The 15,900-nt window shown below is 49.1% G+C and overlaps 1 protein-coding gene across 4 annotated transcripts in view; it reads left to right on the top strand.

Annotated features, from left to right (window-relative positions):
• Window positions 1-9,942: 9,942 nt before the first annotated feature.
• The window catches only part of CUNH11orf24 (chromosome unknown C11orf24 homolog), a 9,102-nt gene continuing 3,144 nt past the window's right edge, over window positions 9,943-15,900 (top strand). The window contains exons 1-2 of one of the 4 annotated variants that reach the window (XM_027089991.1): window positions 9,943-10,072; window positions 12,430-12,627. In XM_027089991.1, the coding sequence (XP_026945792.1) occupies window positions 12,588-12,627 (40 nt within the window). In that variant the 5' untranslated portion in view covers window positions 9,943-10,072; window positions 12,430-12,587. Of the gene's footprint in view, window positions 12,628-15,900 lie in introns of all 4 variants that reach the window. The other 3 variants (XM_027089989.1, XM_027089987.1, XM_027089988.1) reach the window with 3 other exon arrangements.

Raw genomic sequence — 15,900 nt, 5'->3', positions numbered from 1 at the left:
GAGGGAAGTGGTCCATCAGTGGGGTAAGGTTCTCAAGGAGACAGGGGAGGATAGGATCCCCACACCTCAGGTGAGGAGCTAATCCTTGACAAGAGACAACATCTCTTCCTACTTGATAGAAAAAGATGGATGCAGATCCAGGCTCATTTGCAGGTAGAGAGAGAGGGAGTTGAGAGGGCTCCCATCATTTTCTCTTTGAAGAAATAGGCAAGACCTTCTGCTGAAAGTTTGAAGAGGGTGGAAGGAGTGGCAGTGATCCCGTACCAGGAAAGCATGGGACTTCTGGCAGCACAGAGGGCCTAGTTGAGGCAGGAGACCACAGATCTTCCTTAGCACCCAGGGGCAGGCATGAAAAAGGGGGACAGCTGAGTCATCCAGGGGAACGGTGTCACCAAGTGGGTGCACTGGAAGGACAAGGACGGGGAAGATACTCTGCTGGCAACAGTGACTCACCTGCTGGATCACAGAATCCAAGCTGGAGGAGGAAGGAAGGGACAGCAGGGCGAGAAAGCAGAAGGGGGAAGGGGCTGCAGGTGTGCAGGAGCCCAAGATCAGGTGCAGCGGGAGGAGGGAGGTTTGAGAGCTTCAAGGATGGTTCGAGAGCCCCTGAGGGCTCTGATGATTCCTGAGGGAATCATCTCTGAGATGGAGCCTCTCCATCTGAACCGGGCGGGGTCCCGACTGTGGCTTTGGGAAAGGAGGCTGAGGCAGAGAAGCCATGAAGGTCATTGAGGTGGGGACAAAGAAAGAGCACACAAGGGACGGAGTCCCCCGGGACGATATCAAAGTAGGGGTGGGGGAACTCCCCTGGTGGTCCAGTGGGTGGGACTCTGTGCTCCCAATGCAGGGGGCCTGGGTTCAATCCCTGGTCAGGGAACTAGATCCCGAATGTATGCCGCAACTAAGAGCCCACATGCTGCAATGAAGATCCCTCATGCTGCAACTAAGACCCAGTGCAGCCTAAATAAATAAATATTTAAAAAAATAATAAAGTAGGGGTGGGGAAGGCAGTGGTCTGATGCCATCGGAGGTGGGATGCGGAGGTTGGTAGAAAGCAGTGCCCAGGAGCGGTGGAGGGTGGTACCTCCCTGTGTATACTTCAAGGCATAAAAAGGTTTTCCCTAGCGCTTCTCCCAGCCTGCCTTTCTGGAAACATGCAGTGGAAATTCTAAACCAGCTTTTAGGACAGTCAGACATCTCCAAAACACATGAAATCCACAGAAGACAAAATCTTGAGGATAAGAGTGTGTGTGTGTGTGTGTATGATCAGTGAAACCTTAAGTGCCACAGAGAAACTTAAATCAGAAATTTAAAGGAGAGGCATGGGACTTTCCTGGTAGCACAGTGGTTGAGAATCCGCCTGCCAGTGCAGGGGACACGGGTTCCCTGGTCCAGGAAGATCCCACATGCCGCGGAGCAACTAAGCCCGTGAGCCACAACTACTGAAGCCCGCGCCCCTAGAGCCTGTGCTCTCCAACAAGAGAAGCCACTGCAATGAGAAGCCCATGCACCACAATGAAGAATAGCCCCTGCTCGCTGCAACTAGAGAAAGCCCTCGCGCAGTAACCGAGACCCAACACAGGCAAAAATATAAATAAAAATAAAATAAAGGAGAGGCAGAGTGCAGTATTTACCACTGGGGTCTTGGTTAGGGTTCACTGTGATGCCTCTTGTGACTTGGGTTATAATCGGAAACAGTGACTGAGGTTTACTGTTTCGGATGTGTCAGATGTACCTGGGCATTCCCATCCGTTTGGCTGGAGGTAAACAAATGACCGCATGGAATACAGATGAGACCATAGGGCTTATTGCTGTGAAAACCTCTAGCACAGAAAGCAGCCTTTCTTCATTTTCCAAGTACACTATTGTTCAAACCAGTGACTTTTGTTGTTCACTTGCTCTGTTACACAGTTGATCAACATAATTCTTGGAAAAATCATTCAGGTTCTGCAAGACTGTAACTGATTTGTTTCTTTGTTTTTTCCTCTAAGCAAAACAGTATCAAATCGTACCAAGTCAGATCAAACCTTCTCAAAGAATTATTTTTCCATTCCTTTGTCAGGTCTTTAACTTGAACTTCTAACAATAATCTAATAAGGAATGGATACATCCAGAGAATAGGGAAAGGTTTGTGTCTCAGTGATTACATGTTATACTGTTTTAAAATGTGTATTGGGATTAAGCTGTCTTTTGTTGTTGCTGAAGAACATTTTTCCTAAAAAACTTTTTATAATGGAAAACTTTTTTTACTATAAAATTAATACACATTTTATAGAAATTTTGCAAAATACAGAAAGGCATGATAGTTTCTTTGCTATTTTTACCGTTTAGAGTTACAGATGAATGTTAGCATTATTTTCTCAAGTTCCAAAAAAATACAAAATGAGTTTTTGATTAGAATTGTATTCAACCCATAAATTAATTTGAGGAAATTACATCTTTACAAGATTTTACTTTCCCAGCCAGGAACATGAATATACCTCTCCATTTATTCAAGTATATTTTGAAGTCTTCCATACAAAGAACATTCCAAAACTTGACAGTCCTTAATGTTTCTCACTAATGTATCCCTAGCTATTTTATATTTTTGTCATCAGAGTAATTGACATTCTTTAAGCTGTTTTTTTTTATTGGCATACAAGAAATCTACTGACATATACTTATTTTGCATTGGGACAGATTATTAAATTATACATTTTAGTTGATTTTAAGGCGACTCTCTGAGACATTCTAGGTAATTGACCTTATATTATGTAAATAATGAAAACTTGTCTTTAAAAAATATACTCTAGGGACTTCCATGGTGTTCCAGTGGGTAAGACTCTGCACTCCCATTTTGGGGGGCCCGGGTTCGACCCCTGGTTGGGGAACTAGATCCCACATGCATGCCGCAGCTAAGACCTGGCACAGCCTAAATAAATAAATAAATAAATATTTTAAAAATAAAATAAAGTAAAAAATTTACTCTATTTATTGTTCTTCTCTCATTCCTTTGACTAGAACAATGTTCATTAGGATCTCGTTCCTGATCTCTCTAGGAACACCTCTAATTTTCAAAAAATCATTAAGTCTAACATAGGATAATAATTTGAAATAATTATTCTTTATCATATTGAGCAAATATGCTTCTATTCCTAGTTTTTATCCAACTACATTAGCCCTTTTTTTTACTAAATTTGTAATAGAGATTCCCATCACTTCTTCCCCACCCATATCATATGTAGTGAATACATGCTTGCAATGACCACACACAGAGTTTCTGATCAAGATTTGCAGGATCTTAGTTCCCTGAACAGGAATTGAACCCCGGCCCTCAGCAGTGAGAGCATGGGGCCCTAACCACTGGACCGCCAGAGTGTTCCCCCTGATCAAGATATTTTTCGTGGTAACCTCTTCAAAATTTTGGTAGTCAGGATATACAAGATATGTTGTTTGTATAAGTAGGAGATAAACATTTAAAACCAATTTTTTTTTAAACAATCATTTCTGACAAGAGTCCCTGCTCATCCTCACAGTACCTCCGCCCTCGATTTTCCATTTCTTGGACTCTGAGCCATGTTCCCTGGGTTCCTGGAGTATGAACACCTCCAGCTGCACTGTTGCCCTTGTCCATGAAGAGCTCTGCAGCTGCTGCTGAAAGACATGCCATGTGACAGCCCCTCACATTTACTCAGAGCTGTATTTGCTGCCTGGGGCCCCCAGGGTTTGCCATCAGATATTTCTCTGTGCTGCCACCCTCCACAGAACCCTGGATAAGGTGACCCTGTGTGGCCAAGCAAAGGGCTGAAGGTTGAAACTCCAGTTTTATCTGCAGATTTGATCAGCATATTCTTAATCCTTTTCCCCAGGACATCCAATAAAGCTATCAATTATCCAGTTATTAGATGGAGCAATCTATGTATGCTCATGAGGCCAGGATTTGTTAGTAATGTCATTCAAGTCTTTAATAATCTTACTGTTTTGTTTTGTTTTGTTTTGTTTTTTGGGGGGAGGGCGTCTGCTTGTTCTATACATTACTAAAAGAAGCATATTAAAATCTCTCCCTACGTTGGGGATTTTTCCATTTCTTCTCTGCCAATTTTGCTTCATGAATTTTGAGGTCTTGTTATTGGGTGCATTCCAATTTAGAATAGTTAGAATTATACATCTTCCTGGTGTCTTTGATTTTGTATAATTAGTAAGTGAGTCTCTTTACCTCCAGTAAAACTTTGTAAAAAATAAATTTTATTGGGGGTATAATTTACATACAACAAAATGCATTCATTTAAATGCTTGACTCCACTTACACACAAACATACACACACTCATGTAACTACCATCACAATCCTATTTTCACTTTTGCCTTTCTTTACAGCAGTGTTTTGTTTTTTAGTTAAACTCATTTAGGCAGAATTTACATTCAGTAAAATTCACACTTTCATGAGCTATGACAAATGTATACAGTTGTGTAACCATCACCATAAGCAAGATATATAATAGAATATATCCATCAAAAATTTCCCTAATGCCCTTTTGTTGGGGGGGCCAGATTTAGCAAGTTTAGCTGAGCAACCTGTATTTTATCTGGCAACACTGAGCCAATCCCTCTATCCTCATCTCATTCCCTGGTGACCACAGATTTCTGTCTCCATACTTTTGTCTTTTCATGAGTATCTTATAAATGAAATAATATGTCTCTCTGTGTTTTTTTTTCAGATGCTCTGTGAAGAAATTCACTTTACCACTTATAACTTTAAGACTTTGCATACATTACAACAGTGCATTAGTGATACAAGCTGTAAAATCCTTTTCCATTCCATTGGATTTTGCATATGATGGTTCTGCAACAGTCACTGCAGGTAGATTGAGCAAGCTTTGTTTTTGTGTTTGTTTGTTTGTTAACATGCATTCAACTAGATAAGATTCAGAATAGATTAATACTCCCGTCTTATCATTACAGTTAGCTAAAAAATTGCCTGGCAGCCCACCAAACAGGATTTGCTTTAAGACCAGCCCACAGAGTCAGTTGGAGACTGAGGGCACTGGGACATGCTGGGCCGGCCGTAGTAGCGTCTGTCTCTTCTGTGTGGCTTCTTTCTCTTAGCATAATGCTTTTGTGATTCATCGGTGTTGGTGAATGTATCAGTAATTCGTGCTTTTTTATAGTTAAGTATAGATATAACACAATTTATATATCCATTCACCCACTGACTCATTTGGGTGCTTCCAGCCTTTGGCAATTATGAATAAAGTTGCTACAGACGTTTTCATACAGGTCTTTGTATGAACACGTTTTCATTTCCCTTGGGTGAATACCTAGGAGTGGGATTGCTGTGTCATATAACAAGTGTATATTTAACTTTATAAGAGACTGTCAAACTGTTTTCCAAAATGGCTCTACCATTTTGCATTCCCATCAGCAATGTGTAAGAATTCAAACTGCTCTGAATCTTTGTAGATACTTGGTATTTTTGTTTTGGGCCGGGAAGGAGGACAAGGCTGTCCTAGTACTGCCCTTTCTTATCTGACTGATTACACAGGGGGTTCAGTTGGTGAAAGTTCATCAAGCTATAAACCTGTATGTACACTTTTCTGTGCATATAATAATCCTCAATAAAAAGATTTTTAAAGTACACAAAATACCTTTGAATAATTCTACTAAATTAACTAAACATGTGTTGAAATTTAAAATGTGATTTTTAAAAAACTGAAAGAGGGCTTCCCTGGTGGCGCAGTGGTTGAGAGTCTGCCTGCCGATGCAGGGGACACGGGTTGGTGCCCCGGTCCGGGAAGATCCCACATGCCGCGGAGCGGCTGGGCCCGTGAGCCATGGCCGCTGAGCCTGCGCATCCGGAGCCTGTGCTCCGCAATGGGAGAGGACACAACAGTGACAGGCCCGCGTACTGCAAAAAAAAAAAAAAAACTGAAAGAAAAAAAAAAATCAGTATAAATCCATAGTAGCCTGTCTTCATAATCTCTAAGATTTTTTTTCCCCAGCTATCCATAGTAAATATTTGAAAGGCAAATTCATATTTCTGCACATTATAAGTGACAGGTCAGGAGGATCAATCCAATGTGTATTTAATTATATTCCTGTCCTCATCAATTATCCATTTTTATTCTAAAAATTCTCATAATTTCAATGTCCTTAGTTTTGTGTTCAGGATGTAAAAATGAACTGTCGATGAATAAATAATGACCGGGGCTTCCCTGGTGGTGCAGTGGTTAAGAATCCGCCCGCCAACGCAGGGGACGTGGGTTCGAGCCCTGGTCTGGGAAGATCCCACATGCCGTGGAGCAACTAAGCCCGTGTGTCAGAACTACTGAGCCTGTGCTCTAGAGCCCGTGAGCCACAACTACTGAGCCCACGTGCCACAACTACTGAAGCCCACACGTCTGGAGCCCGTGCTCCGCAACAAGAGAAGCCACCGCGATGAGAGGCCTATGCATCGCAACGAAGAGTAGCCCCCATTCTCCGCAACTAGAGAAAGCCCGCGTGCAGCAACGAAGACCCGACGCAGCCAAAAATAAATAAATAAATAATGACCGTAAAGGGTAGAGCGTGAGGGCAAGTATTGGTCTTTTCTTCCCTAGGAGCAATGGTTCACTATTCACTAAGTCAGCGTTCACGGCGACTTTATTAAACATAACAACCACGAGTCATGAGAATTGACTGTAGGATAAACTGAGGCACAGAGTGGCTAAGCCTCTTGCCCACTGTCACTCAGCTAAAAGTGAAGGAGCCAGGGTTTGAAGCCTGGCAGTGTTACTCCAGAGTCCTTTTACATGGGGGATCTAGCATGGCCTTACATTCAAATGAGATTATAAATCAACAACTAAGAGGACCAAGCTGATTTGTTATTTAGCTATTTCTGCATAAAAAGCACCCGAGAGCATCTGTGTCCTGAGACACAACTTGAGGATTTAAGTGTATCCTTCTCTGTCTTTAATTCATCCGCTGCCATCAGAAGCAGCCCAGCAGGCCTGCTTTCATCCATATAATACTCCACACACGCAGCTATGCGGTTCCCAGAGATGTGCTCAGTGGACGCTAGGTGCCAGGTGACCCCAATCCACTGAAAGTTGCCAGATTCTCCTATGAGAGAATGAGTTTCCCTGTATTCTGGACCATCTCAGCCAGATATTTCCATTGTTCTCTGAAATCCATTTACTAGCAACCCCCTAGACTGGGGGCTTGCAAGCATTTTCTCTAGAGGACCAGGCAGTAAATATTTCAGGTTTTTGTGGGCCACACAGTCTCTGCTGCAACGACTCAACTCTGCCCTTGCAGTGCAAAAGCAGCCAGATAATACATAACAGAGGCGTAACTGTATTACAATAAAGCTTTACTACAAAAGCAGACAGAGGGTCGGCACACCCCTGCTCTAGACTATGAGCTCCTTGAGAAGCTGGGCTGCATCTTATCTTTGTAATTTCAGCCCTAGCGGGAAAACTTTTTCCGATTTTTACCAAAGAGGAAATAAAAACACAGGATCACAGAGGCTGACTTTAAGGAAGGCAAGCACAGAACTGCAACTGGCTGTTTAGGTGTATTTTCACTTGTGAATTGAACAGAGGTGCTGCGTTTTTCATGTTAGACCTGAGCTACTTGGGAAACTTAAAGCAAAGGATCTTGTCTTGGGACTTCCCTGGTGGTCCAGCGGTTAAGACTCCATACTCCCAATGCGGGGGGCCAGGGTTCAATCCCTGGTGAGGGAACTGGATCCTGCATGCCGCAAATGGGAGTCCGAATGACGCAGCTAAAGATCCTGCGTGCCTAAGACCTGGAGCAGCCAAATAAATAAATTTTTTTTTTTTTTTAAAAAAAGGATCTTGCCTTCACAAACCCTCCTACCTGGCCTGCGTCTCAGCAAACCTGTCTTTGCAGGGTAAGTTCACCTACACAACCTGAAACCATGAGGTACTGGGTGGTGACAGTTTTAAATGGAGTTTCAGGTGCTCCCAGGGCTCAGAGCTGGCTATCTGACCCTGTCTCCGCACACCCGCGGTTTTCTGTGTCTGGTTTAGTTTCTTAGCCCAGGACCCTGTTGACATAAAAAAACACACAACCTAAAAGTTGAGAATTATGTTTTATTTGGCAGATAAAACTGAGGACTTAAGCCCGGGACACAGCATCTCAGATAACTCTGAATGGCTGCTCCGAAGAGGTAAGGGAAGAGCCAGGATACATTAGGAGTTTTAGCAACAAAGACCAGGGAGTCAGAACATCAAAAGATTACTGTTAATTAAAGAAAACCAGATATCTCAAGTTAAGGAATTTAGCGCTTTTCTATATATGGGAAGATGCAAGAGACTAGGCTTACTGAAATCATTCCTTTGATATGCACCTTAGCTATCTGGGGCCAGTATCTTGTGCTATTCCAACCGAGTCCCCTCGGGGCACACTGTCTGGGGTGGTTGCAGCAGCAGACTGCTATATTGCAGGGGGTGGAGGGGTGGAGGGGGTTCGGGGCTGGGGGGGTGGACCCAGTTTCTATCCTGAGTTCCCTCAGGGCTCCCCACTGGAGGGCTGTAATGTGATGGCTTGATGACTACAACCTTCTTTGTTTACGATGGGGCAGGCAACTTTTTTTTTTTTCCATTGATAACCCAAGACACGTTATAAAACTGTCTGAAAATAAAGCCTTTTGGTTTATTCCCATTGAGATTGTCTTTCACAGACAGGCTTTGGTTCGGATTTGGGGGAACTTGAGAAGGTCTTACACAGACTGGGATACGGTCACAAAACTAGTAACTTACAAAGCCTATTTCTTTTTTTTCTTTTTTTATTGATATTTTAAATTGAAGTATAGTTGATTTACAACGTGCCAATCTCTGCTGTACAGGGAAGTGACTCAGTTATACATATATATACTTTTTAAAATATTCTTTTCCATTATGGTTTATCCCAGGAGACTGGATATAGTTCCCTGTGCTTACAGTAGGACCTTGTTGTTTATCCATTCTAAATGTAATAGTTTGCATCTACCAACCCCAAACTCCCAGTCCATCCCCCTCCCTCCCCTCAAAGCCTATTTCTTTTTTGTTGTTGTTGCTTTTGAATACACGCTTTCTTTTTTTTAAAATATTTATTTATTTATTTGGCTGCGTCAGGTTGCGGTATCCGGGATCTTCCTTGTGGCATGAGGAATCCTTCGTTGCAGCGAGCCGTCTTCTCTCTAGTTGTGGCGCTCCGACTCTAGAGCCTGCCAGCTTAGTTGCCCTGCGTCATGTGGGATCTTAGTTCCCCCACCACGGACGAACCCGAGTTCCCCTGCATTGGAAGGCAGATTCTTAACCACTGGACCACCAGGGAAGGCCCCCAAAGCCTATACCTAATGAAGGTCAAGTCCCATTCGCTTTCCTCTATACTCCGTTTTGCCCCACTGTTATTCACATCTCACAATTAACAAACATTCTGTGAGCCTCAGTTTCAGCATCTGTAAAACGGGTGCGAAGCGCGTCACAGTGCTATTGCAGAGTTAAATCACCCAACCAAGGCCAAGTCTTGGCACGAGTAAGCACTCAAAACACGCTGGCGGCCATCCCGACTATGGCTTACTCCCAGCGCAGGCCCCCCCGCCCCCCCGGCTGCATAAAGTCGGAGGGATGAGGGAGGGCATGTGGCAGGGTCACGCCGTCGGGGTAGGTCTGAGATCACCCAGCCCCGGTACCTCTGTCGCTACAGGGAAGTGTCCACAGACTGTGAGACGAGCACCAGGAACCACCACTTCCGGCAGAGACCTGCCCGAAATAGCCGCTTCCAGCCGCTCTCCAGACGTAGCTGGACCCCTCCGCGGTGGGCGGGGCCCTGGGTACAGCCACGCCCCTCGCTTCCGGCTCGCCTCCTGCAGCGCCTGGAGCCGCTGGGCGGCTCCCGGCTTCGGCCGACGCTGCCCCGCCCGCCAGGACCCGCCCTCCCGTGACGTCACCTCCGGGGCGGTCCGGGAGGGGCCAGAGCTGGGGCGGCTGCCCTGAGCAGTCTTAGCTTACGGTCGCGCTGCTCCGGTGCCGGCCACGTCCGCACGCTGGACGGCGGCCGCTTCCCCGCCGCCCGAGGGCCTCCGGGCCGCCGCAGGCCTGCCACGCCCGGGTAAGGGGCCCTCGCTGTTGTCCGTGGAGCTGTTGTCAAGGCTGCCTGAGCCGGCTTGGGGCTGAGAGAGGGAGGTGGAGACAGGAGGAGGGGTGCATGGGAGCACGAGAGGCAGAGGAGGGGGCATGGGGCCACGAGAGGCAGAGGAGCGGGACAAGAGAAAAGATGAATGGGGACATAGAATGCAAGCTGGTGACGACTGGAGGTGAGGAATTGGAGGAGAGGAAAGAACGGAAGGAGTCAGTTGGGGGCCCAGACTCGGAACGAGCATGGATGGGAGCCCAAGAGGCGGGAGACAGGAGGAGGGCTTAAGGGGATCCCAAACCAGAGAAGAGACCCGGGTCGCTCCAGTTTGGGAGCGGAGGAGAGGGAAGTTGGGACACTCCCGGATGGGTGGGGAGCTAAAGGGTCCTGCCCGGCCAAGGCTGGGCCCCAGGAAGAGTTACCCTCAAAGAAAGAGTTGGCCCTTTAGGCGACCCAGGCCTCCCCCAAGCCCGCTCTACCTGGGAGGGTGTTGTGCATTTGCATTTACCTGCTCGCCTCCTCCAGGTGAGTCCGGGTGGCTAGTTAGTGTGTGGAATTAGCTGTTAGGCTAGTATGAGGAATCCATGGTTTGCCATAAGACATGAATATCTACTTAGAAATCTGCCTTTAATAATGTTGTTGTTTTTTTTTCTCCCTGGAGGAAGCATCTCTCAAATTTCAATACAGATGTTCTGCTTATATGCCAGACTTGCCTAATGGACAAAGGAATGTCAAATCTACCCAGACTGCCAGCAAAAACTAGCCTCTTGATCAGCATTTAGCCTGATACCAAAAATTCCAAAAACCTGGAAGGAAGCGATGTAGTTAAGACGCTCTCCAGTGCTCTGGGTTCCCATCTGCCACAGAGACACTTCCTTTGGACCACAGGACAATGTCTGTATACACAAACCCACAAGTCTGTGTCGCGATACCAAAGTTCAGCCAGGTGACGTGTCAGGGCAGGTATCTGTGGTTTGCCCTGTACTTGCTTCCGCAATTCCTGTCCCTCGGTATGTATAGTTTCTCCAGCTTGGTGCAGGGACTGGGACCACGTTGCCGCTGATAAATAAGTTACTAGTGTGATGGAATGTGGCGAGCAACACTTGTGTTGAGCCCAGGAAAAAAGGAATTAAGCAATTTGGAGAATTGTAATCCAGAAAAAGGAATTAAGCAATTTGGAGTCTGATATCAGGTAACTTGCACACAGCACCCTGCATATAACAAACGGTTTCATAGAAGTTAAAAGTAAAGCCAAGGTTGGGAACATAAGAAATTGGAAATGGGAGATGTTGAGAGGTAGCACAAAGTCAAGGACCAGAGAAGGTTATGAAGTAGGCACCCAGAGCCACATTCTGAGGGTGCCTTTCTAATACAGGGTTGCCTGGCTAGTGGGGTGCTGCCCCTTCCCTGCAGAACTTGTGAGGGGCTGACCCCTGAAAATGGGAACTCCCAGCACCAGCCTAACCTCCTGTCTTTCCACCTGCCCTGCTCTCCTACTCAACACTTAGTCCTTCTTGCTTATTCCCTTCCTGCACAGGGGTCTCTTCTTTCTGAGACCGTGATCTGCCCAGTCACTCTGCACCAGATCATGAGGATAACTGGCCAGACCCTCATTTAAGGCTCACTAAAGCCTTTTCAGGGGAGACTATGATTCTGAGTCTTGTTAATGCTTTGTCCGTTGTGAGTCAACTTAGGTTAGCACAGGCCCCCATGTGGGAATCTTGACATTTAGAATACGCTGTTGGAAAGCGGAGTCAGGACCATACCAGAGAGATGAAGTGACAGCACGAGGGCCTGTTCTTGACTCCACACAGCGGCCAATTCCTGTCTCTGTGGGAGTGATCACCAGCCCCGCTGGCTGAGGGAAGACAGTGATGGCATCCAGCAGAGGTCTCCTGAGCGACCAGTGGAGTTTCCTGAGATAGCTTTAGAGAGATGCTCCATGCACACGCTCACCTCATGTATGTCACTGTGTGTGATTGCACATGTGCATGTGTATGCTTGCACGTGTACACACATGGCAGTGTGCACGAAGGTGTTGCCATGTGCACATGGATACGAGTGCGTGTGTGCGCGTGTGACCGCATGCATACGCACGTGTACCTATGCACATATGCGTGTGTGTTGCTGTGTGTGCACATGGGCGTGTGTGATAGAGAGCAGGCCCGTCCGTGTGGTTCTCAGGCATCACCACCTACACATATCTGCCACTCTAGGAGGTGCTGAGTTTCTTTCATCTCCTCCTGAGTTTACACTAGAAAAATGCCTCCCTCCTCACTGGATTTTTCCCCTGTGCTTTTCCTAAGGAGCGTTTATTCTTTTTCAAACCGTAGATGCATCTTCTACCAGAGTGGAGCATCTGCCTGGATCCCACGTGTGCCACAAAGCGTGCCATGGCCTGGGAGTGCCCTTCAAAGCCGTCCTCGCCTCCTGCAGAGCCAAACCTCGCCCGACAAGCGCACAGTGTCAAGCCCTCAGCCCCCCGAGGAAGATGGCCCAGCCTGGGCACACGCCCCGAGCAGCTGCCTCTCGTGAGTGTCCAAAGCCCTGCGGGCAGGGCCACCTGCTCAGTGACAGGACAGTGAGCCCGAAAAGGGCCCCGAGGGGGCTTTGCAGGGACAGGGTGGGCAAAGGAAAGACAGCGAACCTCAGAGGGCCAAGCCGTCCAGTGTGCAGGAGGCCCGTTCGCTGTCAGAGCTTCTGCCTTCTTGGGTGGCCCTGGTGGGGGGTCCCCAGGCAGGTATGGGAACCGTGTGGTCCTCTGGGCCGTCTTCTGTTTCTGTGAGGTTCTCTCTGGGCCTCGTGTCATGAGACCACGATACTATGGGAGCCCCTCGCTGCACGGGCAGGGGTGCTGCATCTCACTGATGCGGGGTGCGGAGGGGGCGCCTCCTAGCAGAAGGGGCCCTGGGAGGAGACCGACTAGAGTCTGTCCCTGGACCAAAAATGGGACGGCCCGTGTCTGTTCCAGGATGAGGGACTGGACGGGAAGGCGGAAACCCATTCAGGCCCTTGAATCAGTTCCTCCTGCCTTAGCTGGAGCATCAGCTCTGAAGCGCCAGAGGCGGGGGTGGCAAACTGTGGCCTGTGGGCCACGTCTGTGCCCGCTGCCTGTTTTTGTAAATAAAGTTTTATCGGGACCCAGCCACATCCATCACATACCTATGGTCCATGACTGCTTTCGCAGACTTGAGTAGCTAAGACAGACCGTATGGCCCACAAAAATCTAAAATATCTGCTATCTAGCTCTTGATAGGAAAAAGTTTCCTGACTCTGCTCCGCAGATTTGTAGTGAGGTGGCAGTGGAAAGCCTGGGGTGCATTCTGGAAGCCCCTGTCAGATCCAGGGCTCAGACTTGGGGAGCATGTTGGGCTCAGTGGTGGCATTTTTAATGCATTCAGTGGACGTGACTGGCCAAAGAGAGAGTCGTTTAAATACACTTATTTACGAAGAGCCCAGCTGCATTTACTTCAGCTAATGTGGGGGGAGTGGGAGCTCTCTGTGCCTGAAACCTCCCTGGTTCAGTCCTTCCCCCTCATGACATTGGTCTGTTTCTTCTCTCCCCACCCCACCCCCTCTGTTTCAGTCAGAACAAAGAATGCCTTTTGCTCTGGAGAAAACAGATGCAAATCTGTGGTTTGTAGGGCTGGGGAACCTTTTTAAACCTGTAAGGCACCAGGAGCTCTTATGGACAGTTTTGGCGGGAGAGTGCGCCATGAAGCTAAACTAAAGTTACTGACTCTCACGAAGGGATTAGAAGCATGGGGGAGGGGAGTGCCCAGCCTTCCAGCAGAGTTTGTGCTCGAAAGGGTTTTTCCAGTCGTGGGGCCACTTTGCAAGAGCGCCCGCTGCTCACAGGAGAAAGAAAGCCACCTCTAGATGCCCCTTTATGCCGCACGGGGACTGCTTTCGCGTGGCCGCCAGCAGGGCTGGAAGTGCTCCTCGAGGGGGCCAGGCTGGGCCAGGAACTGCCGGTATTTCACGTGTCTGGCGAGGGTGGGCTCGCAGGGGAGAGGCCGTGGGGCAGCCTTTGAAGGCGGCCTCGCCGTGTTAAGGAGCTTAGGAGTTATCCTGGGAGAGCAGGGGGCTTAAGCACTGGAGGCAGCGTCAGCTTTGTGGGTTACAGAGATCTTTCTGGCAGCTGTGGCATGGCAGATGGAGCAGGCCCAGGATGGGGACGCTTGAAGGTGACCCTTGGGGCTGCTGGGAAGCCAGTGAGCCTGCCCTGCTCCGCGGGAGGGCAGCCTGGCCGCAGGGCCGTGGAGAGCAGCAGTTAGCATCCGTGCCAAGGCGAGGAGTCCATCAGGACGTTTCGTTCAGGGTGACCTGAAGGCTCCCTTCCAAGACATTCTGTGGAACCCAAGGGCTTCGCCATGAGGGCCAGGGGAAAGGCCGAGGGCCTAGGACATCTTCAGGCAGGACTGATTGTGGAGGCACCCCCAGGAGTTGCCAGCCCTCAGGCTCCCAGCAGACTGTGCTCTGCTTGCCCTGTGCCCACGTCGAGTTTGAGTCTCAGGACTAGCCCTCGTTGCACGTGACTGGGCTGCTGTCCGAGGGGACCTGGGCCTCGCAGGCGGCCACGTGGGACTCCGGCAGTTAGGTGGGGCTGAGAACAGGATCAGGGCGCACCCAGGACCGGCAGGGCATGAAGTGATGGGGCACTTGAGGCCACCTGCCCCCTCGGTTCCCCTGTGGTGAGGGACCTGAGCCTGCCAGCATGTGGGAGAGACCTGGGGTGAGTGGGGAGACCCCGCTGTGTGCTCGGGAAGCCAATCCTGTTGAGGCTCAGCTGCCGTGGCGTCTCTGTAAGTTTCTGCAGTTGCACCGTAACCCTCGGAGACCAGGGCTTCTGTGACCAGGTCCACTTAGCCCACCCTCTGTCCCCTGCTGTGGAACCCCCTTACTGAGTCTCTCAGCCTTCACAGGCCTTGCCCCCTGCATCGCCACCCCAGCTGCCCCTTGCCAGAACGCCTCGCTTGTCACACCCCTGCCTCGGGCCTGCACGGGCTCGCCTCCCCCCACACCAAAATCCAAACTGCCCCGTGGTGGCCTCTCTCTCTCTTGTTTAAGCCCAGGTCTCACTGCGCTGTCCCCAGACCTCTGGCCCTGCTGTCATCACCTGCTGCTCCTGCCACTTGCCCCCCCACCCCTTTCCCACCAGGTGGATCCCAACCGTCTTTCAGAACGTGGCCCAGGTGTTACTAGCCAGGGTACCTTCCCTGGCCCCCGCCTCCACCCCCCACCAGCTGAATTCCGTGCCTCATGGGCCCTGCAGCACCCTGTCCCGTCCCACCCACCTCTGGGGCCTCTGCACAGAGGACCAGCCTCCACCTGACCCTTCGCAGCCTCCCAGGTGCCATCTCCTCCCTGTTTCCCGACACTTAGTCCCTCTACACTGGCACCAGCCTGCACTGACCTCTCTTCTGTGTCTCCCGTTGGAGGCAGGCTCCCTGGAGGAGGGGGCTGTGCGGCTCTCATCTTTCTGTCCTGAGTGTACTGTCTGGCGCATGAGCAGGCACTCGGGGAGTATTGGACGAAGGGATGGGTGATGGGCGGTGGATGGGTGATGGGCGGTGGATGGGTGATGGGTGGATGGGTGATGGGCGGTGGATGGGTGATGGGCGGTGGATGGGTGATGGGTGGTGGATGGGTGATGAGTGGATGGGTAATGGGTGGATGGGTGATGGGTGGTGGATGGGTGGATGGGTGATGGGCGGTGGATGGGTGGATGGGTGATGGGTGGTGGATGGGTGATGGGTGGATGGGAGACGGGCGGTGGATGGGTGATGGGTGGTGGATGGGTG

Source organism: Aethalodelphis obliquidens, unplaced genomic scaffold (genome assembly GCF_003676395.1).
Source record: "Aethalodelphis obliquidens isolate GAN/ISIS:26980383/991018 unplaced genomic scaffold, ASM367639v1 scaffold69, whole genome shotgun sequence".
In the NCBI taxonomy this organism is placed as follows: Eukaryota; Metazoa; Chordata; class Mammalia; order Artiodactyla; family Delphinidae; genus Aethalodelphis; species Aethalodelphis obliquidens.
The sequence above is the reverse complement of the archived record's forward strand: the minus strand, read 5'-3'. Positions and strand labels throughout refer to the sequence as shown.